General features: G+C 45.4%; 1 protein-coding gene across 1 annotated transcript; it reads right to left on the reverse strand.

Moving 5' to 3' along the window:
• Positions 1 to 16: 16 nt before the first annotated feature.
• Positions 17 to 14,221, reverse strand: ELSPBP1 (epididymal sperm binding protein 1). Its single transcript, XM_047079315.1, has 5 exons — positions 14,155 to 14,221; positions 7,642 to 7,779; positions 4,051 to 4,197; positions 2,157 to 2,315; positions 17 to 174 (listed from the first exon to the last, which is right to left on the reverse strand). Exons 1-5 carry the CDS (start codon positions 14,219 to 14,221, stop codon positions 17 to 19), a joined length of 669 nt encoding a protein of 222 aa, XP_046935271.1.
• Positions 14,222 to 21,119: the final 6,898 nt, after the last annotated feature.

Consider the following 21,119-nt stretch of genomic DNA (forward strand, 5'->3'; position numbering starts at 1 on the left):
GCACCTCACCTTTGCATCAGCAGTACACCCAGGTGTGGTCCTGGTCATAGTTGTAAGAGGTTGCACACCACGTAAGGTTGTGCTTCGATCCTTTGCTGGTACAGTTAAAATAATTCTTGTTTTTGTAGTTGAATGGGAAGTGGCAGGGAAAGCCAGGAACCAGTGAAGAAATTCCTAGGGAGTACAAGGGGATAGGAAAGTGGTTACCCCTGTGCCTTGATGCTGTGGTGAAGGCTTAGACTTCAGAGCCCCCTCTAAAATCAAAACTGGGTCGGGGCACCTGGGTGGCTCAGTCGGTTAAGTGTCTGACTTTGGCTCAGGTCATGATCTCACAGTTTGTGGGTTCGAGCCCTGTGTCGGGCTCTGAGCTGAGAGTGTGGAGCCTGGAGCCTGCTTCAGATTCTGTGTCTCCCTCTCTTTCTGCCCCTCCCCTGCTGGCTCGCGGGTGAGTGCACGCTCTCTCTCTTTCTCTCAAAAATAAATAAACATTAAAAATTGTTTGAATAAAAACTGGGTCCACATGGCCCATGGGTCTGCTCAGAGACTCCCATTAGAGGAAGGAAATACTGACTTAATCCTAGATGCCAGAGGGGTTTTCTTCCCTGGGAAGCTATTTGAGTTTAGCTCTGTGGGGTGTGGAAATGGGGCACAAGGGCAGCGTGAACACACAAGGGGTCCTGGCAGTGGGAGAGAGGAGGACAGCGTCATGTCAGCAGGGGAGCCAGGGAGGCAAGTGGCGAGCGCGGAGAGGACATCTTACAGGGAGTCGTCTTCATTCACAGATCCTGAATGTGCGAATTCTCCACTCGCTGAAGTGGATTTGGAACCCAAATCAATACTGGCCGGGCTTGTGCGGCGCAGCTCTCGAGCAAAACGCGTCGAGTGCTGAAGAGCTGTCCAGGGTCCTGAAGTCCAGGCCGCCTGAGATGTCCTTTATGGGGACCCATCAGGTTACATTTACAGAGAAATGTTCTATTTTTCTTCCTCGTGGGCTTCTTCCCTGATCACCCACCAAATGTACACTTGTTTTCCTTTGTTAACAAAATTATCCAAAACACACAATTGGGGTCAAAAGATCCTGACCTTATGTCCTCCTAAAGCAGCGTCTAAACAGTCCCTAAGGGCCATCTGGTTCTCTAGCTCAGTGTCAGCAAACTTTTTCTAGAAAGGGCCAGATGGTAGTTATTTTTAGCTTCGTGCCTCATACAGCCTCGGTCTTTATATGTGGGCCCTGGGATTTGAATTTCCTATAATTTTTGCCCGTCACAAAATAGGATCCTTCTTTGGACTTTTTTCGACTGTGTAGAAAGTTGGGTTGGGGGCCAAGAGAAACATTGGCCCAGACTTAGCTCATAGGCAGGAGAGAGTTTGCAGGCCCCTGCTCTAGGGAAATAGAACTTTATCTGACTTACTACCTGCTATTGATTGGAGGCCCCAACTCTGTAACTTGTAAAAGATTGATACATTGTGAATGATTTTTGTTTGGTAGAGATGCCGATAATTTCTGTCTGGTAGACAACCCCAAAGGTTTGATTGCCCTTTATGTTATTTTATTTTTATTTATGTATTTACATACGTATGTATGTATGTATGTATGTATGTATTTAAGTAGGCTCCATATCCAACGTGGGGCTCAAACTCATGACCCTGAGACCAAGAGTTGGATTCTCCACCAACTGAGCCAGGCAGGCGTCCCTTGATTGCCCTTTAGGTGTTACCAGATTGGGTGGCTAACTTAACAATCTTGCTTCAGCTCAACATTCTTTTCGCCGACTTTATGTAGTTCTTAAAACGTCCCTCGAATTGGCTTCACTATCCTTGTTATTCCCTTATTAGCAATTTTTTTTTTTAAATCTTAGCGTGGATTTACTCTATGTTTGTGCAAGCAAGTACTTAGGTGTTTCACATTTTGAAAACCTTATATTGACCCCTTTCTCTTGGATCTTAAGCGGCCCGCATCTTGCCCATCATGCTATCGTATTTTTCATGCTATTTGCTCATCAGATATCCACGAGGGTGAGACTCCGTCTTACTCATCACCACATGCCCACCGCCCAGCACAGTGGCTGACAGGCAGTAGGGCTGGAGTCAGTGTTTGCTGGGTAATTCAGTGAAGGAGTCTGGCTATGCCCACCCAGCCCCCTTCCCCGTATTACTAGTGTCGGCACAGAGGCTCCACTTCCCGTCCTCATCCATGTTCTCCGTGGTCGGGCACCACAGTCTGTTGCTTTCACTCTCAATGCATTCAAAGATCATGCTATTTCTGTAGACGGAGGGGAAGACACAGGGCTTGCTGAAAGAATTTCCCCCATACTCTGAAAATAATGATGGAAAGGTCACAGGGACAAGAAGAGATAACAAAAAGAGCTTCCATGTATCATGCATCAAGTAGGCACCATGCTTTATCTCAGGAAAGACAACACGACATTGAACATGCTCCAGTTCAGTTCCTGGTGATGTTATTATTTCCATCCACTTTGCGTGTAAGTGAGAACCCAAGCCATCAACAACCACACCATTTACAACAGAGTTGCTCTGCAGGCTTCATCAACAGAGTTATCGTGAGATCTAAGGTTAACGTTGGTTTAGGGTTAAGGATACAAGTGATAGATGGCTACGACAAAGATAAAATTCAAGGTTTTATATGGCATTATGGTTTTTTGAGTGCTAAGGGATAAACATAAATAAGGCTTTAGCAGGAATAAGTGTGCTCATGGATAGGTGCCTCACGTGAATTTTCATCTCAATGGAGGCAACACTGCTTGGTGAGGGAGCAGGGGCATCAGAGCCATATGGACTTGCATTCAAATCCTAACTCTGACATCACCTAGGAGTGTGACCTTGGACAGGATTTAATTTTACTGAGACCACTTATTAAATGTGGAAAAAATAGCATCTCATAGGGCTTCTATGGAAACATTCAATGGGATGTGGTATATAGAGTCTAATACAGAGAGGGCTCCAGAATGAATGGAGGTCATTAGGAAGTTAAGAGTAGGGGCGCCTGGGTGGCTCAGTCGGTTAAGCATCCGACTTCTGCTCAGGTCATGATCTCACAGTTGGTGGGTTCAAGCCCCGCATCAGGCTCTGTGCTGACAGCTCAGAGCCTGGAGCCTGCTTTGGATTCTGTGTCTCCCTCTCTCTCTGCACCTCCCCTACTCATGCTCTGTTTCTGTCTCAAAAATAAAATAAACATTAAAAATTAAAAAAAAAGTTAAGAGTAGGGAAGCCTGGGTGGCTCACTCAGTTATGCATCTGACTCTTGATTTCAGTTCAGGTCATGATCTCACAATTCATGGAATCCAGCCCTGCATTGGGCTCTGCACTGATAGCATGGAGGCTGCTTGAGATACTCTCTCTCTCCTCTCTCTATGCCCCTCCCTCACTCATGCTCATTCTCTCTCTCTCAAAATAAATAAACATTTTTAAAAAGAGTAAGTTAAGGGGCACCTGAGTGGCTCAGTCGGTTAAGCGCCCGACTTCGGCTCAGGTCATGATCTCACAGTTCGTGAGTTCAAGCCCCACATCAGGCTCTGTGCTGACAGCTCAGAGCCTAGAGCCTGATTTGGATTCTGTGTCTCCCTCTCTCTCTGCCCCTCCCCTGCTCACACTCTGTCTCTCTCTCTCTGTGTCTCTCAAAAATAAATAAACATTAAAATTTTTTTTAAAGAATAAGAGTAGGCATAGAATTAAGATGAAATCTGAAGCCACTTTGAAATGCAGGTAGGGTCCAGCACTGGGTGAATCCACGTATTGCCAAGTCTAGCAACAGAAATAGTTGAAAACCAATGTCAGGACTGCAGCCCATGGTACTGGTTCTTAGGACAACTAGATTTTCCATGCTGACATTAGGCACTCGGGGGAACATGGCCTTAGGACATTGCTGTCTCCTGTGGTTGTCCTAATGTATTCTCCAAGAACACACTTAGTTCCTAGAAGTATTGCTCTCAATGCTCTGCTCTCCCCCATGCCACCACCCCCTCAGAATGATCATTGCTCTCCCCCACCCGCCTCCCCACCAAAACCCCCATCCCTGCTCCAGTGCCTTACCATTTGTTTCACAGTATTTCCACTGCTGCTTCTCATCAAAGCTGGAGGTGACGGAACACCACAGCTTTCTGAAGAAGCCACCCTCCGTGATGCAGTTGTTATGGTACCTTCCTCGATAGATGAAGGGGAAGATGCATCGTGGGTAATCTGTATGGAAAGGAGTCTGTGAGTGGTTTGACTTTCTCTAGTCATTCACAGGACAGTCACTCAATCATCCATCCATGCATTCATCCATCGATCTATCCATCCATCCATCCATCCATCCATCCGTCAGCCATCAAAATACAGGACAAGCGTCAAGTTTTAAAGATATTTTATTCATTCATTTTATTAAGCATGTTGTAAAGAAAGCCTACTTGTATACTTTCATGCTCAAAGCTTCCCCCAACAGGGCTCTCAACCTCAACAATGCCGCCCCCCAACCTGCTGAACAAACTTAATATACTTCAGTGTCTTAAAAATGAATCTCTTAGAATCACCAACAGACCTGTAGGAATCAAGTCAAGACAAAGAATTTTGATGGTTTACGACCAACAGGTGAAGTCAAGATCTTGGCATATAAAAAAAAAAAAAAAAGTTGCCATTACTGAAAAAAAGTCAAATATCAGTGAAGTAAAATATAGTAACATTATCATCCAGGTGCTGGTGCCTTATTGCAACTTTCATAGATTGAATTTCCCACCACAAATAGTACAACAAATATGGTTTTGGACATTATGTTTATAGTGGGTGGATTTACTCACACTCAGTGAGGGAATCAGGATCATTTGGAGGTGATGGAGGGGTTGTCATAGATGAAGGGATGAGGGAAGCCTTCCTTGAGCAGGTGGCACTTGAGCAGAGGCTTGCACAATGTGGAGAAGCCAGCCATGCAAAAATGGGGGGAATTGAGGTCCAGATAGAGGGAATAAAAGTGGGAAGGGTTCAAGACAGGAAGGAGTTCAGAATATTCAAGAAGCATGACAGCCATTGTAGCTGGAGCTCATCAGGCAAGGAAGGGAGTGGAAGAAGGTGAGGACAGAGAAGGGCAAGGTCTTGGAGAGCTTTGCAGACCAAGGTGAGGTGTCTCCTTCTCCTTCTTCTTCCCTTCCTCTCCCTCCACCTCCCTCCTCCCTCTTTCTCTTCCCCCTCTTCCTCCTTCCCCTCTTCCTCCTCCTCTCATCCTCCTCCTCCTCTCGTTCTTCTTCTTCTTCTTCTTCTTCTTCTTCTTCTTCTTCTCCTTCTTCCCCTTCTTCTTCCCCTTCTTCTTCCCCTTCTCCTTCCTCCTCTTCCTCTTCTTCTTCTCCTTCTTCTCCTTCTCCTTCTTCCTCTTCTTCTCCTTCTTCTTCCCCTTCCCCTTCTCCTTCTCCTCCTTCTCTTTCTTCCTCTTCCTCCTCCTCCCCCTCTTCTTCTTCTTCATCTCCTCCTCCCCCTCCTCCACCTTCTTCTTCTCCTTCTTCTCCTTCTCCTCCTTCTCCTTTCCTCAAGTTGTAGTTCTTTGGGACGTTTCAGATATTAACCCCTTATCAGGTATATTATTTGCAAATATTTTCTTCCATTCCATGCGTTACCTTATCATTTTATTGATGGCTTCTTTTTCTACACAGAAGCTTCGTAGTTTGATGTAGTGCCACTTGTTTATTTTTGCTTTTGATTTTGGTGTCAAACCCAAACAACCATCACTAAGACTGATGTCTTCCAGCTTACCCCCATGTTTTCTTGTAGCAGTTCTGGGGTTTTGCATCTTATGATTCAAGTCTTTAATAATTTTGAGTTGACCCTTGTGTATGGCATAAGAGAGGGGTCCAGTTCCATTCTTTTGTATGCGGCTGTCCAGTTTTATCAACACCACTTATTGAAGAGATCATTCTTTCCCCATTGCACATTCTTGGCTCCTTTGTCATAAATTAATTGACCATATATGCATGGGTTTATTTCTGGGCTCTCAATCTGCTCCATTAATCCATGTGTCTGTTTTTATGCCAATACCATACGTTTTTATTACTATAACTTGTAATATAGTCTGAAGTGTGATGCTTCCTGCTTTGTTTTCCTTTCTCAGGATTGTGTTGGCTCTTAGGGCTCAGGATATCCTTCTAAGTGTGCTGGTGAGCCATGCAAGGGCACAAGCAGGGGAGTAGTGTTGCATGATTTCACATTCCGAAAAGGTTACTTTGACTGATGTGTGGGGAATTGATTTGGAGGGAGTTGGGGGGGATTTGAGGAGCCCAGTTAACAAATTTGGGGGGGGGGAGAACTGATGGTGATTTGGAGAAGGATGGGAGCAGTGGAGGCAGCTCCTTCCCAAAAACTGAAGCTAGAATTGATTTTTGAAGGTAGAACCAACAGGCTAATCGGTGGATTACATGAGGGGTGGGAGGGAAAGAATTGGGCTGTTCACAGGTGGTGAGAAACCCACCACTAGGGGTCCAAAGAGCAGTTCTTAGTTCAGAAGCCAGGGATGAGGGAGGAGATGCCAATGGCAAACCATCTATACAGGAGCCCTCTGTGATTGGCTGAAAGAGGTTTAATCACATGCAGGTTGTTAAATCTCTAGGCCCTGATTGTGTCTGTATCCGCACTTTGGACAGAGTTTTGTCTCCTCTTGTGTGTCTTAAGCATGTTTGGGGACCTCTTTTCTAGAAATAAAAAAAAAGTCTGTTTCTAATTTTCGGGTTCAATTTCAACGAGTAGATCCTGATTTGCATCATTTAAACTAGAGTGATATTTTCAACTAGAGGTGGTATTGCTTCCAAGCTTGGGTTTTTGTTTTTATTGTTGTTTTTTTGTTCCCCACCCCACCCCTAGTGTAATGGGGCTTCTTTGTAGTCATTTTTAGCTCTTATAATCAAAGAGATTCTGCTTGGAGGTATGAGCCTCTGGCCACCTTTTAATATCTTTTTAGGTTAGTTATGATCATGGTGCTTTTTACTATCAATTTACTTTGTTTAATTTCTGTCTTATATTGCAGCTAAGGGATTGTGTTGATTTATTCTGAAATTATGAATTTGGAATAGGTAACGTTATGTATACATTTTATTTCAGGATAGTAAAAGGGTTGTTATACTTATTATCAAAGGGAGCCTTTGATCTAAGAGAGTCAAGAACAGTGATACAAGTGAAAAGAAAATCCTAAATATTCAAAATCTGGTTGCTCGTAGGAACAATTAAAATGTCCAACAACAGGATATTGGTTAAAACAAACAAAATGCCTCTTGTCCTGTGCAGAAAAATTAGAAATCATCTAATTGTCAAAAATGTCTTGGGCTTTGAGAAGCAGCAAACAGAGTCTGTCAAATCCCTTCTCTGTTACACTTTGTTGTCTGTTTTTCCTTATTAATTTAGAAAATTAAGAAAGAGGCAAAGGATACGGTGGTTCCCTGTGGCCCTGTAACCTCTCTTTCATTCAGAAAGCACCATTTTTAACACTATCATTGTCATATTATTAGCCATTGTTAGCATCCCGTATGTGGCCTCCGCACTTTCTATGCACACACACAGATGCCGTAACTCGTCTTCAAAAATATGATCACATTCTACACATCCACACATTCTCTTTTATAATCCATCATTTGAGGAGGTCGGCTGAGGGGACAGCATGGCATCACTCACCCTCCTCCATACAGTACTTCCACTGCCCATCGTAAACGGCTTTTGTCGAACACCAAGGGGACAGGCTGTTGGTTTTGATACAAGAGAAGTAAGTAGACCCCTTGTAGACGAAGGGAAAGACACATGAATCCTTCTGACCTGGAGGACAGAGAGACAAATAGAGGGGTTTCATCACAAATGAATGAGCCAAGGGTGAGTCTTGCTTTGGTTCTCATGGGCGGTTCTGAAGGTGACACATGCAGTATTGGCATCCAACTTTCTTGTGACAAATAAAGGTGTGTCCAGTTTACGTGGAGACCAAGAGCACAGGGAAAGAGTCTCGTAAATCATAAAGGCAACTGGAATAAAGTTTTCCTCCAGACCATTAGAGCACCATCAATGTCACACCAGACACTCTCGGGTCATGACATCGCAGTAGGTAATGGAGCGACACACGTCAAATAATGCTGCAACACAGACCAGAAAACAATTTCACATTTCAATGCTTTTTTCAATCCTTCTGATTACACAAAAGAGAAGACTTCAATTTAATGCGAGTATTTCTCTACCATGCCTCTAATTTTTAATAATCTCCCTTTTTAACAACACAACAACAACAACAAACAGGGCAGGACCCAGGCTCAAAGCCTTATTGTTGCACCCAATAGAATTTAGGAATAAGATTTCCTTTTCATAGCATTTACTTTTGTGTGCAATTTCTATTTATGGCAAGTTAGTAACGCTTACAGATTACAGAGCTAATGTTAACTATTCTTTAAAGATAAAGGTGTTAAAGTGAAGATAAAGGTGTCAAAGAGTACATTTCAAGAAGGTTGGGTAAATGATAGTGCTGGTGGCATGCAGATGTGGCAACTACTGAGGGGTACTTTTTGTATTCCTCTGTGTGAGGACAGGACTTTGTCTTTGACACAACGTATCCTCAGAACCTAGAATCGTGACTTGCTCATAGTAGATGCTTCAGAAAGAACTGACAGAAGGGAATGAGCTCAGAAAATGCCACGTGAAGGAAAGCTAAACCCGTTTCTTTAACAAAGGACTCATCAGAAGGGTCAGCATGCAGATGAGTGTTGAATTAGCAGGAGGCATATGGACTATATTGAATGGTCCTTTCCCCCCCGCTCCTCAATAGTGCTGGAGACTAATGGTCCCTGAAACACACCTTTTTTTTATGTTTATTTATTTTTGAGAGACAGAGACAGAGCACAAGTGGGGAAGGAGCGGAGAGAGAGGGAGACACAGAATCCAAAGCAGGCTCCAGGCTCCGAGCTGTCAGCACAGAGCCTGGTGCGGGGCTCGAACTCATGAACCGTGAGATCATGACCTGAGCCGAAGCCGGCGCTTAACCGACTGAGCCACCCAGGTCCCCCTCCCTGAAACACATCTTAAGAAATGTTATTCTACAGGTGCTTGGGTGGCTCAGTTGGTTAAGCATCAGTCTTCGGCTCAGATCATGATCTCTTGGTTCATGAGTTCAAGCCCCGAATCGGGCTCCTTACTGACAGTGTGGAGCCTGCTTGAGAGTCTCTCTCTCTCTTTCTCTCTCTGCCCCTCCCCCACTCTCTCTCTCTCTCTCTCTCTCAAAATAAATAAATAAACTTTTTTTAAAAAAAAAGGAAAAGTGGGGCGCCTGGGTGGCTCAGTTTGTTAAGTGTCCGATTTAGGCTGTCATGATCTCGCAGTTTGTGAGTTCGAGCCCCGCGTCGGGCTCTGTGCTGACGGCTGGGAGCCTGGATCCTACTTCAGATTCTGTGTCTCCCTCTCTCTCTGCCCCTCCTCTGTCTGAAAAATAAATAAAACATTAAAAAAAAGGGAAAGAAATGCTATTCTAGCCCACATTGTGGAGGAGAAAGTGAATACCCATGTAAGATAAGGAATCATTTCAACTTAATACCTTTTTTCCCCCTTTTTTTGAGAACTGGGATGAGAACCAGTATTTTTTTATCTACTGGTCCAGGATCACAGCTTTTCTCCCTGCCTTCATCATGTCATTCCTTCCTTCCCTCTTTTCTCCCTCCCTCAAAGACATAATTATGGATACTATGACTAAGATATTCTGATAGGTTATTGATGTGCGTGCATACACGTGTGTGCATGTGTGTGTGTGCTCATGTTCCAAAGATGGTGAGGCAAAGCTTCCATGGACTCACCAAACCTATCTTCTTTTTTCTTTCTGGACTCCTAGCGAGAACCCATTTTTCGGCTGAACAGTTAGGTGGGGCCATGTGACTCAGTTGCAACTCATGGAATGTGGGTAGAAATGAACCCATTTTCCGGCCTCTCTAATAGGTGGGGCCACGTGACTCAGTTGCAACTCATGCAATGTGGGTAGAAATTATCTTCTCCAGCTCCTCGCTCAGAAAAGTCCCCGGTGAACCCTATGCTCCCTACTTCCTCTTCCAGCTGGACATAGAGCAGTGGTTCTCAGTGGAGGAGACATTAGACAATGTTTGGAGACATTTCGGGTTGTTACAACTGGGAGAGGGGCGACCTGGAAGCTGCACCACTGGTTCCTACTGGGTAGAGGCTGGAGATGTTGCTAAACACCTTACCATGCACACATCCCAGAACCGGGTCATCTGGTCCCAAATGTCAACAGTGCCCAGGTTGAGAAAGTCTGAGAAAGAGGACCCTGCAAAGTATGCTGAGGCCCTGTGGGATGGTGGAGCCCCAGTACAGAAGGGGGTCTGTGTCTCTGAATCACAAGTGGCTTCCCATGAAACATCCACACTGAAGTTCTAGATGACATGAACCCTACTGAGTTCAGCCACTGACATTTAGGGATAGTCAGTCTATTACTAATATGGATGAACCAGACATCATCTCTGTCTTCAACCTGGAATCTCCATCTCTTGCTCTGGATCAGATTCTTATCCTGTATAATCTGACCTGGGCCATCACAGGGGTGAGGCTGGGAGACAGCAGAAAAAGCAGACTGCCATCTTTGAGCTTCGCCAATGGGCTGAGGCAAGTGGAGGTCCTTAAGTCACATTGCGTTGTCCACCCCTGGCTCTCAGAACTGTGTGGTCTTGGTTGAAGACCAAGTTGAAACCAGTTAATATCTGGAAAGTGTTTAGAAGTGGACCCGGAACATGGCTGCTCCTCGACCAACATTAACTGTCATCATCACCATCACCATCGTCATCAATAATGCTCAGTCATGGGCACCACCAGTATGTGTGATGCTGGTGGCGAGGGGAGGGCAGACAGATGCCCCTGTACACAGGATTAAGATTATCTTTGGGACTTATTAGTACAAACCAACACATAATAGATACTATTAGCCATCTGCAAAGTAATCCAGCAGATGGTCTGATCTTCTTAACTGGGTTAAAATCCTCCATAATCCGGGCCCTGCTGACCTCTCTGTTCTCACTGCCTGATTAACATTTCCTCGACCTTCCTCCACGTTCTTTTTTGTCTTCGGCGTTTGGCTCATGCCCTTCATCCTGCTCTTTTCTTTGTCCCTAGCTTTACTCCCTGCTTCTCATCCATATGACTTGGTTCAGCCTGGATTAATACTCTCCCACATTCTTATAATACTCTGAGATGATCTCTATAAATGTACTTACCGAATATTTAAAGAATATAATTATCTGCTTATGTGTCTATCACTCCCATTTGCTGTGAGCTCTCCTGAGAGCAGGGCATGAGTTTTACTTATTGCTATGTTTCTGGCCCATAGCACAGTGCCTGGCACTCGGGAACCACTCGGCAAATGTGTGTTGAATAAATTAGTCCGTAACTATGTGCAGAGGAGACTTAGGGATACCAAGTTTCACCACAGGAATACGGGTGTGGTCTCAGGAAGGTATGACCAGAAAGAGACACTAACTGGAAAAGCTGGCATTGTTCCTTGTCTGAATAAAATGTGGCTTCTTAGCCTTTTCAGGACTTGTCAGTTCTTTTGAGAACCCAGATCTTCTCTCTAGGAAAATGTCCATACATCCCTGTGGCAGAGACTGCTGTGTGTTCAAAACCAGCTTCATCTTCCTCTCAAAGGTACTGCTAAAAACTACATTTCCCAGACTCCCTTGCAGCTAAGCACCCTGTGAGTTCTGGCCAATGGAAGTGGGAGAAAATGATGGGTATCGCTTCCTGGCCCCCCAAAAAAGGAAAACCCTTCTCCTTCAAGATCATAAGACTCTTGGGGCGCCTGGGTGGCGCAGTCGGTTAAGCGTCCGACTTCAGCCAGGTCACGATCTCGCGGTCCGTGAGTTCGAGCCCTGCGTCAGGCTCTGGGCTGATGGCTCAGAGCCTGGAGCCTATTTCCGATTCTGTGTCTCCCTCTCTCTCTGCCCCTCCCCCGTTCATGCTCTCTCTCTGTCCCAAAAATAAATAAACGTTGAAAAAAAAATTTTTAAAAAAGATCATAAGACTCTTGATCCTCGTCTACCAGCTCCATGCAAAGAATCCACAGAGGACCCTGGAACCCTAGGGGATGGTGGAGCCCCACGGTGGAAGGCGCATGGATCCCTGCTAACCAGATGCTCCCCCATTGGACTTTGTAGGAACAAGAAATAAAATGTTTTGTGTTAAGCTGCTAATAGTTTGGAGCTTCTGTTACAATAGCTGTCCTCACTACCCTGATAAATACACACCCTTTGAAATACGGAGCCAGGGTTTCATGAACTCTAGTGCTAGCCCAGTGACCTCAGCTTAGGAATTTCTGGAATACAGAATGTGGTCATTCAAAAAGGACTTCATGGAATTAAAGGGCATGAAAACAAGTGTTTCTTGAGCCTTATTGAAGGGAGAGGGCTCATCAGGCAGAAAAGGATTTTAATTGTGGAGAATGTTTCGCCATAGCTTAAGTGAACTATGACACAGGGTCTCTCTTTGTTCTCCTTCCATGTTTACCATACCATCTTGAGGTGGTTAATTTAGATTCCTAGATGTATTGAGAACGTAGGCTCACATCCACTAGAATGGCTACTTTTTTTTTTAAAGATTTTATTTTTAAGGAGCACCTGGGTGGCTCAGTCGGGCAAGCGTCTGACTTCGGCTCAGGTCATGATCTCACGGTTTGTGAATTTGAGCCCCGTGTCAGGCTCGGTGCTGACAGCTCGGAGCCTGGAGCCTGCTTCGGATTCTGTGTCTCCCTCTCTCTCTGACCCTCCCCCGCTCATGCTCTGTCTCTCTCTGTCTCAAAAATAAATAAAATATTTACAAATTTTTGGGGCGCCTGGGTGGCGCAGTCGGTTAAGCGTCCGACTTCAGCCAGGTCACGATCTCGCGGTCCGTGAGTTCGAGCCCCGCGTCAGGCTCTGGGCTGATGGCTCAGAGCCTGGAGCCTGTTTCCGATTCTGTGTCTCCCTCTCTCTCTGCCCCTCCCCCGTTCATGCTCTGTCTCTCTCTGTCCCAAAAATAAATAAATGTTGAAAAAAAAATTAAAAAAAAAATTTTTTTAAAGATTTTATTTTTAAGTAATCTCTACACCCAATGTGGGGCCCGAACTCACAAGCTCGAGATCAAGAGTCACACGCTGTACCGACTGAGCTGACCAGGAGCCCCTACTTTTTTTCTTTTAAACAGAAAACAACAAGTATTGACAAGGATGTGGAGACATTGGAACCCTTGTGCACTGTAGATGGGAATACAAAATGGTGCAGCTGCTTTGGAAAATAGTATGGCAGTTCCTCAAAAAGTAAAATAAAATCAAATAAATGTAGAATTGCCATGTGACCCAACAATTCCACTCCTCGTTATATCCCGCGAAGTATTTGTAACACCCAATGTTTACAGCAGCAATGTTCACAACAGCCAAGAGGTAGAAACAATCCACGTCCATCCATGGATGAATGGATAAACGAAACGTGGTATGTCCATAGTATGTATCACACACACAGTGGAATATTTATTCAGCCTTAGAAGGAAAGGAAATTCTGACACAGGCCACACAATGGATGGATGAATCTTGAGGACGTTATGCTAAGGGACATAAAAGTCACAAAAGGACAAGTATTGTTTGATTCCACTTTCGTGGGGTATGTAGAACAGTCAGATTCATGGTGTCAGAAAGCAGGTTGGTGGTTTCCAGGGGCTGGGGGCGGGGGAAATGTGCATTGTTTAATGAGTACAGGTGATGTATCATGGCTATTGGTTGTACAACGCTGTGGGTGTACTTCTGAACTGTGCGCTTCAAAACGGTTAAGAGGAGAAATTTTATGTTCTGTGCATTTTACCTCGATTTAAGAAAAAGAGTGGAAAGGGAGGGTCCAAGTTGCAGTCTGAGGACTCAGTCCATTGGAATTATGGAGCCCCCCCCCTTTCAATTAACATATTCGCATTTCCCTACCACGTGCTGAGCATCTCAAAAGGTGCTTGTGTCCTGGGCACAGCAGTCCCCGGCTTATCCATGGTGTCTCTTTCCATGGTTTCAGTTATCCGCGGTCAAGGTAGTCCAGAAGCAGATGACTCTCTATCTCCTCCCTACCTGAATCCAAGAATCTTTACTTTGGCCCATTCATTCTTTCCGGTTTCCAAATCCTCCCCAACATTGCCCAGTACCCTCACCTCCACTTGTCTCCCAGATGTAGAGGAAGGTCATCCATCCCAGCAGGTAACCGGACCATCGATTCATCGCAACTGGCCTCTTCTTTCTGGACTGAAGGAAAACAAAAATTTTGCTCCCGCGGGGCCCCTTCCTCTTCCACTAACTGCCAGGTTTGGAGTCATGCCCTTTTACTTTCTATCCCCAGAGGGCAGTGAAGAGTAACTCCCTCTTACAGGAAAGAAAGATGTGCTGTTCTCCAGAAAAACAACAACCCAGGGCTGGAACTGGTGACCTGGTTTTGTCTTGAGGTTCCGCTTCTACCACTGCTTCTACTGCTGGCTACGAATTTTTTTTAAATATATTTTTTAAGTTTTTATTTATTTTTTTTTAATTTTTTTTTCAACGTTTATTTATTTTTGGGACAGAGAGAGACAGAGCATGAACGGGGGAGGGGCAGAGAGAGAGGGAGACACAGAATCGGAAACAGGCTCCAGGCTCTGAGCCATCAGCCCAGAGCCTGACGCGGGGCTCGAACTCCCGGACCGCGAGATCGTGACCTGGCTGAAGTCGGACGCTTAACCGACTGCGCCACCCAGGCGCCCCAAGTTTTTATTTATTTTTGAGACAGAGACAGAGCATGAGCAGGGGAGGGGCAGAGAGAGAGAGAGGGAGGCACAGAATCGGAAGCAGGCTCCAGGCTCTGAGCTGTCAGCACAGAGCCTGACGCGGGGCTTGAACTCACAGACTGTGAGATCATGACCTGAGCTGAAGTCGGATGCTGAACCGACTGAGCCACCCAGGTGCCCCTGGCTACAAATTATTAAGTGCCTACTATATGCCACTTCTAACAACCTAAGGAGCAGGGGTGATTATTTTTGCTTTACAGTAGAGTGAAAACACGGTTTAGGAAGTTGAGTAACTTGCCCAAACACCACAGATGGTAAGGGACAGATCTCAGGTTCCACTGCAGACCTGTCTACACAAGTTTCAGAGTTCTCAAGCTTCATAAACCGCTTCCCTCCTATGGGCCTTTGTTCCCTCGCCTGCAGAAGTGTAGGTTAATAATTCCTGCCTCCGGGAGAGGCTGTGAGGGTCCAATGAGATACTGATGTGAAAGGGCATTTCCATTGTAAATTGTTAGTTGGGCTTATGAGTAATTAAGGCAAAGATCAAGGCAGCTCAGGAAAGACGTCAGATGGCCCCAATTCTTTTTTTAATTTTTTTTTTCTTTTTCAAGGTTTTTTATTTATTTTTGGGACAGAGAGAGACAGAGCATGAACGGGGGAGGGGCAGAGAGAGAGGGAGACACAGAATCGGAAACAAGCTCCAGGCTCTGAGCCATCAGCCCAGAGCCTGACGCGGGGCTCGAACTCATGGACCGCGAGATCGTGACCTGGCTGAAGTCGGACGCTTAACCGACTGCGCCACCCAGGCGCCCCTGGCCCCAATTCTTAATAACAAATCTGAATGGTCCATTGGGAGAAAAAATCCCAAAGCCATCGATTCAGGTCCTTGAACAGGTAGGTGGCATTACTGAGCACCTGGGTCTCAGAACACACTCTCTCACTTGCCTTCCTGCTACACATTGGAATGTCTTTCTGATTTCTCTTGTTATTCTTAACTACAGCACCAAGCCCTAAACTTGCTTTTTCCTGAGTGATATCTCATTCATTCACTGCCCACCTACTCATGGCTCTCACTCTGGCTGGTGGTTCAGACTCTAGAATTGGACCCACCTCTGACTGCAGAAACTAGCTGGTCCTGATTGAAATCCTGACTCCACCATTTACCACCTGGGTGACCTTGGGAAGTTAAGTTCTCCAAGCCTCAGCTTCCTCCTCTAAAAAAATGGGGGTGCTAACCTTACTTACCACTTAGGCTTGTGATGATGATTAACTGAGATCGTAGACAATAACAGGTAATACTCATTGAGTGCTATACACTATTCTAAATTCGTTATGATCCTGACAGTAGCCCAAAGAGGGAGGTACTAATATAACCCCCATTACGAATTTGGGGAAGTTGAGGCACAGAAAGCTTAAGCATCTTGCTGAGGATCACAAACTTCATAAGTGCTGGGGCTTTTAGCTGAACCCCAACAACCCAACACCAGAGACTGGGCTCTCAGCTGCTGTGGGACACTGTCTAAGTAGTCCAGAAATGTCCACCCAAATCCTTGTTCATACCAGAACTCTCCAGGCAAACTTCTGAATGTCAAATTCTATTTTATTCTCCCCTTTTTTTTAATTTGAGAGAGAGAGAGAGTGAGAGCTGGGAACACGGGCAGAGGGAGAGAGAGAATCTTAAGCAGGCTCCACACTCAGTGCAGAACCCAATGAGGGACTCAATCCCATGACCCTGGGATCATGACCTGAGCTGAAATCAAGAGGCAGATGCTCAAGTGTCTCCCCCAAATTCATATGTTGGAATCCTAACCTCCAAGGTATTGGCATTAGGAGGTGGGGTCTTTGGGAGTGATTAGGTTATGAGGGTGACACGTTATGAGTGGGGCTAGTGCCCTTGTAAAAGAGACCTCAAAGAGCCCCCTCGCCCCTTCTGCCACGTGAGGACACAGTGAGAAGATGGTTGTCTACCAGGAAGTGGGTTTTTACCAGACCCTGAATCTGTGGGTACTACAGTCTTGGACTTCCCAGCCTTCAGAACCACGGAAAATAAATGCTAAGACAATGCTCTTCCCCACCCCCCAATTTGTCACCCCAACAGTAAAGCTTTCTCCTCTCTAACATCCTATCAGTCATCAAACCCTGTGGCTTCTGCTTCCCGAATGGCTTCGTGAACGCATCACCTTCTCTCTGTCTCTCCTGCTCCTGCAAACTCAGGCTTTCACCTTCTATCCCCCAGATGGTTGTCACTTTCCATCACCGATGTCCTGGCCTCCAGGCTCTCCCCTGTCCTGTCCACAGGGGTCTTGGTGTTTGCTTTCAAGCATTCATTCAGAAACAAATATTTCCTGAGCTTGTACAATGCGTGGGCTGCAGGGTTAGGGGATGAGAGACAGCAGAGTGGGAGACAGGCCTTGCCCCTGCCTTCATGGGGCTGGGCTGCCTACGAAGGAGACAGACAGAAAGGGAATAAACCAGAGACAAGCATGTGTCTCTTACTCATGATCATGGTGACGAAGGGGAAGGACCAAGGCTACAGACAAAGAGTAACTGGGGCAAGGTGACAGGAGGCCGGCAAGGCTCTTCCAAGCAAATGACTTGTAAACAGACCCTCAGGAAGAGTGGGATGTAGGTGTGAGGGGAACCAGGGGAGGGGGTTTGGTGGCTCATCTGGGCAGGAGAGGCAAGATGAGAGAAAAAGCTGACATGTATTTAAACAACAACCAGAACAGGTGCGAGCAGGGAGGAGCGAGGCCCAAGAGGTACTTGGCGAGGCAGATGGCGCTGGACCCCTACAGAGCCTTCCTTAGATTCTAAACGCAAACAGAAGCCACTGGAGAGATCAAAATGGGGACAAGTGGCATCCATCAACTCCCACACACTTCTCTGTCACTTTTATAACACAATCCACAGTCCATACCGCGGCCTTCCCCTCAAAGCTCATTCCTTATCACTCCCTTGATCTGCCCCAGCTACACTAGGCTCTTCGCTGTTTCCAGCACAGGCTGAGCTAACTTACACCTCAGGGCCTTTACACTTGCTCTTCCCTCCACCTGGATGCTTCCCCCCCAGGTATCTACATGGTTTGCTAGTTTGTGCCACGAAGGACACCGTGCAAATGTAAGAAGTTGATAAGGACCGATATTCTGGAATGTTAATGAGCCTACTTGGATCAAGCCATGGATATTAATAGAAAATATTTGGGGGTGGTTCAAGACAATGACTGAACTGTGAAGTGAACCTCAACAGCCAGACACCCACGTCTGGAACATTCAAGTGAGGACCAGGTCATTCCTTGATCACTGGCACATTCAAATGCTGTGGAGGACCTTTTGTCCTGGGCCGTGGGGTAGTTGGGGCTGGCATCCTGCCACTGTCACAAGATTGTTGGCTGGTAAGATCTCTGAGAAGTGGGAATGAACAATCAAGGATAATTGCAAGACTCCCTATTTGAATTTTTCTCCATAGGTGTACACGATTTCACAATTAAAAACAATAATTATGCAAGGCGCTTAACAGCTTACTCATCCATAAAATGGGAATCATACCTATTCTACGCATTTGTTGGAAGGACCAAATTAAACAAAAGATATAAAATACTTAGTACGGTGTCTGCTATAAAGGAAGATCACAATAAATGTTGGCCATTAATGCTAAGGATGGTGAGGACTGATAATATTGATGATGATGATAGTAACATCCAGTCTTCTCTTCACCATGCTAGGCTCTCAGTAATTAATTCATTAAGTAAACTTATCTTGGAAATGTTCTGATTTTCTTCTTTCCTTTACTTTTTGTTATTTATCGTCCTCCAAACTTTTCGGAAAATGTTATCTTCTAGTAAATGCTTTCCTTGCTTAAGAATATTCTTCATTGTTAATATTGTTTTCATCTATCTTTCTGTCACCCATCCATCCATACTTCCATCCGTCTGTCCATCCATCCATCCATTCTTCCATCCATCCATCCATCCATCCATCTTTTGACCCATCATCCATCTTTTCATCCAGCCTTCCTTCCTTCCATCCTTCTATCCATCCATCCATTCTTCCACCATCCACTTTTTGTCTATCCATCCAATAAGTATTCTAGAACCTTGCCATCCATATAGAACTGGGGCAACTACTAAGAGGAAGTGGACATTATTTCTGGCTTCAACAGTCAGAGATGGGACATAGGCACAAATATCTATCACCCAACATGGGAAGTGAGAACAGCCACACCAGGTAGTATGAAGGTGCTGAGAGGGTCACCAGGAGGCAGCTTAGCCCACAGCCTCAACTCACTGATTCTCATCAGCAAAAAATGTCACAATGGAGCCATGAGAAGAGAATGGCACCCAACCAACCCAGGTTCAAACTCTACCTCTCCCATTTATCTGCTGGGTGGCCTTGGGAAGGTCATTTCACCTCTCCAATTTCCAGTTTTCAAGTTCTCATCTGTGAAGTGGAGATAAAAATCCAACTATGGAAGATATTGTGGGAATTATAGGAGCTCATGGGCCTAGGCATTTGGAGTTTAGTGTGGCTTGAAAATACTGAGTCCTTCTGCTCCTTGGCAGCAGATGTCTCCAAGTGTGAAACAAAACCTCAGTGTGAGACCCCCTCACAAACATGCAAGTGCACCTCTTCTATTATGCATTCAGGCTGTCTTTGGAGGGAGCAATGACAGGACCTCAGGAAGATCTCTGAATCTCAGCTTTCTCCTTCATGAAACAGGCAGAGTGAACCTTACCTTAGAGGAATGGTGCCAAAAAATATTCATGGGACCATGAAGATAGTAGCTGACTACCAGGAATTTAATAGGCAGTTTGTCCAGGTTAGTTCTCTTTTCTTCCATCTCTTTTCCCCCCAAAGTTGGGGTACAGGCAGCCTTCCATAGCATTACATTGGTCAGACGGTCTGGCTTCACCTACGCCTTTGAGTTTCTACAGAGAAAGGAATCTGCCCCCACAGCCTCCTTCCCCACTTTCCCTGGCCTTTCTTTCACAGAGCTCCATAACTGCACCTTCCAGTATGGCGGCCACCAGCCACTATGACTCTTGAGCACTGGAAATGTGGTGAGTTCTCATTGCCCCATGTTGTAAGCATAAAATACTGGGATCTGAAGAGGAAGTATGGAAAAGCAAAGAATGTGATTATCTCACTAATTTTTTTGTGTGTTGATCATATGTGAAATGATAGTATTTTGGCTATCATGGTTCAACGAAATACATCATTAAAATAAACTGCACCTGTTCTTACTCTTTTTTTTTAATGTGGCTACTATGAAACTTACAATGATATTTATGGCTTACGTTTTATTTTCTCCAGGGGACAATGCTGTTCTAAACCTTCCTTCCTTGCTGTGGGAGCTCCCAGGTCCCGCCTCTCACACCCCTCCCAAGTTTCTAGGTTGAGGTGTACCTTTGAGAGAGTCCTTCTTGGCCCTAGCTGTCTCCACGAGCCCTCTTTAAGGTTCTGCTCACCAAATCTCTGGATTATTCGGGGATTGGCCCGACTGTTCTGGCCCCAACCTGTCGGTAGGAAGACACCGCAGCTTCCCCAAAGAGGGTTTTCTGCAAGTGATTACAATCAGGGTGATTTGGATGAAATAGCCCCATGGTTAATGATGCCTCAAGATGAGCTCATGCATATCCATGAGGCCCATAAAATTCAATCATGTGTTTATTAATGGGATCTTTCAGGGACGGGGTCATGGGCAAGAATATTAATGAACAGAGAAGAAAGTGCCCCTGGATATGAGGCTACCAGGAAGTGGATAGGTTTTACCTGAATAATGAAAAACGAAAAGCCTTACAATTTTCCAGTGAGAAAGAAAGCGTGGGAGAATCAAAAACACCAGCTCTCTGAAACACGTCGTCTAATCTTTCCTCATTTTTAAGAAGTTTATTTGTTCATGTTTTATTTCTGTTAATGTTTATTTGTTTTTGAGTGAGTGGGGGAGGGGCGGAGAGGGAGACACAGAATCTGAAGTGGGCTCCAGGTTCTGAGCTATCAGCACAGAGCCCCATGCAGGGCTTGAACTCACAAACAGTGAGATCATGATCTGAGCCAAAGTCAGTCACTCAACCCACTGAGCCATCCAGGTGTCTCTAAAAGTTTATTTATTTATTTTGAGAGAGAGAGAGAGAGAGAGAGCACACAGGGGAGGGGCAGAGAGAGAGGGAGAGAGAGAATCTCAAGCACTGTCAGCGCGGAGCCTGACGTGGGGCTCAAACTCACAAATGGTGAGATCGTGACCTGAGCCAAAATCAAGAGTTAGACGCTTAACCGACTGAGCCACCCAGGCGCCCCGAATTTTTCCTCATTTTTAAATTCTATCCTACCATTCTGAAAACTCTGTAAGAAGTCCACAGCCCT

This window comes from Lynx rufus, unplaced genomic scaffold (assembly GCF_022079265.1).
Source record: "Lynx rufus isolate CCGP_SWC_20201006 ecotype Redwood Valley unplaced genomic scaffold, mLynRuf1.p SCAF_16, whole genome shotgun sequence".
In the NCBI taxonomy this organism is placed as follows: Eukaryota; Metazoa; Chordata; class Mammalia; order Carnivora; family Felidae; genus Lynx; species Lynx rufus.

What these genes read in the sequence shown, in the direction of transcription:
- ELSPBP1 (XM_047079315.1), bottom strand. Translation starts at nt 14,221, where the DNA reads ATGAATCGATGGTCCGGTTACCTGCTGGGATGGATGACCTTCCTCTAC. An exon ending in GAAGTACTGTATGGAGGAGG is followed by an intron (nt 4,198 to 7,641) that starts GTGAGTGATGCC and finishes CTTTCCATACAG; the next exon opens with ATTACCCACGATGCATCTTC. An exon ending in GAAATACTGTGAAACAAATG is followed by an intron (nt 2,316 to 4,050) that starts GTAAGGCACTGG and finishes CATTATTTTCAG; the next exon opens with AGTATGGGGGAAATTCTTTC.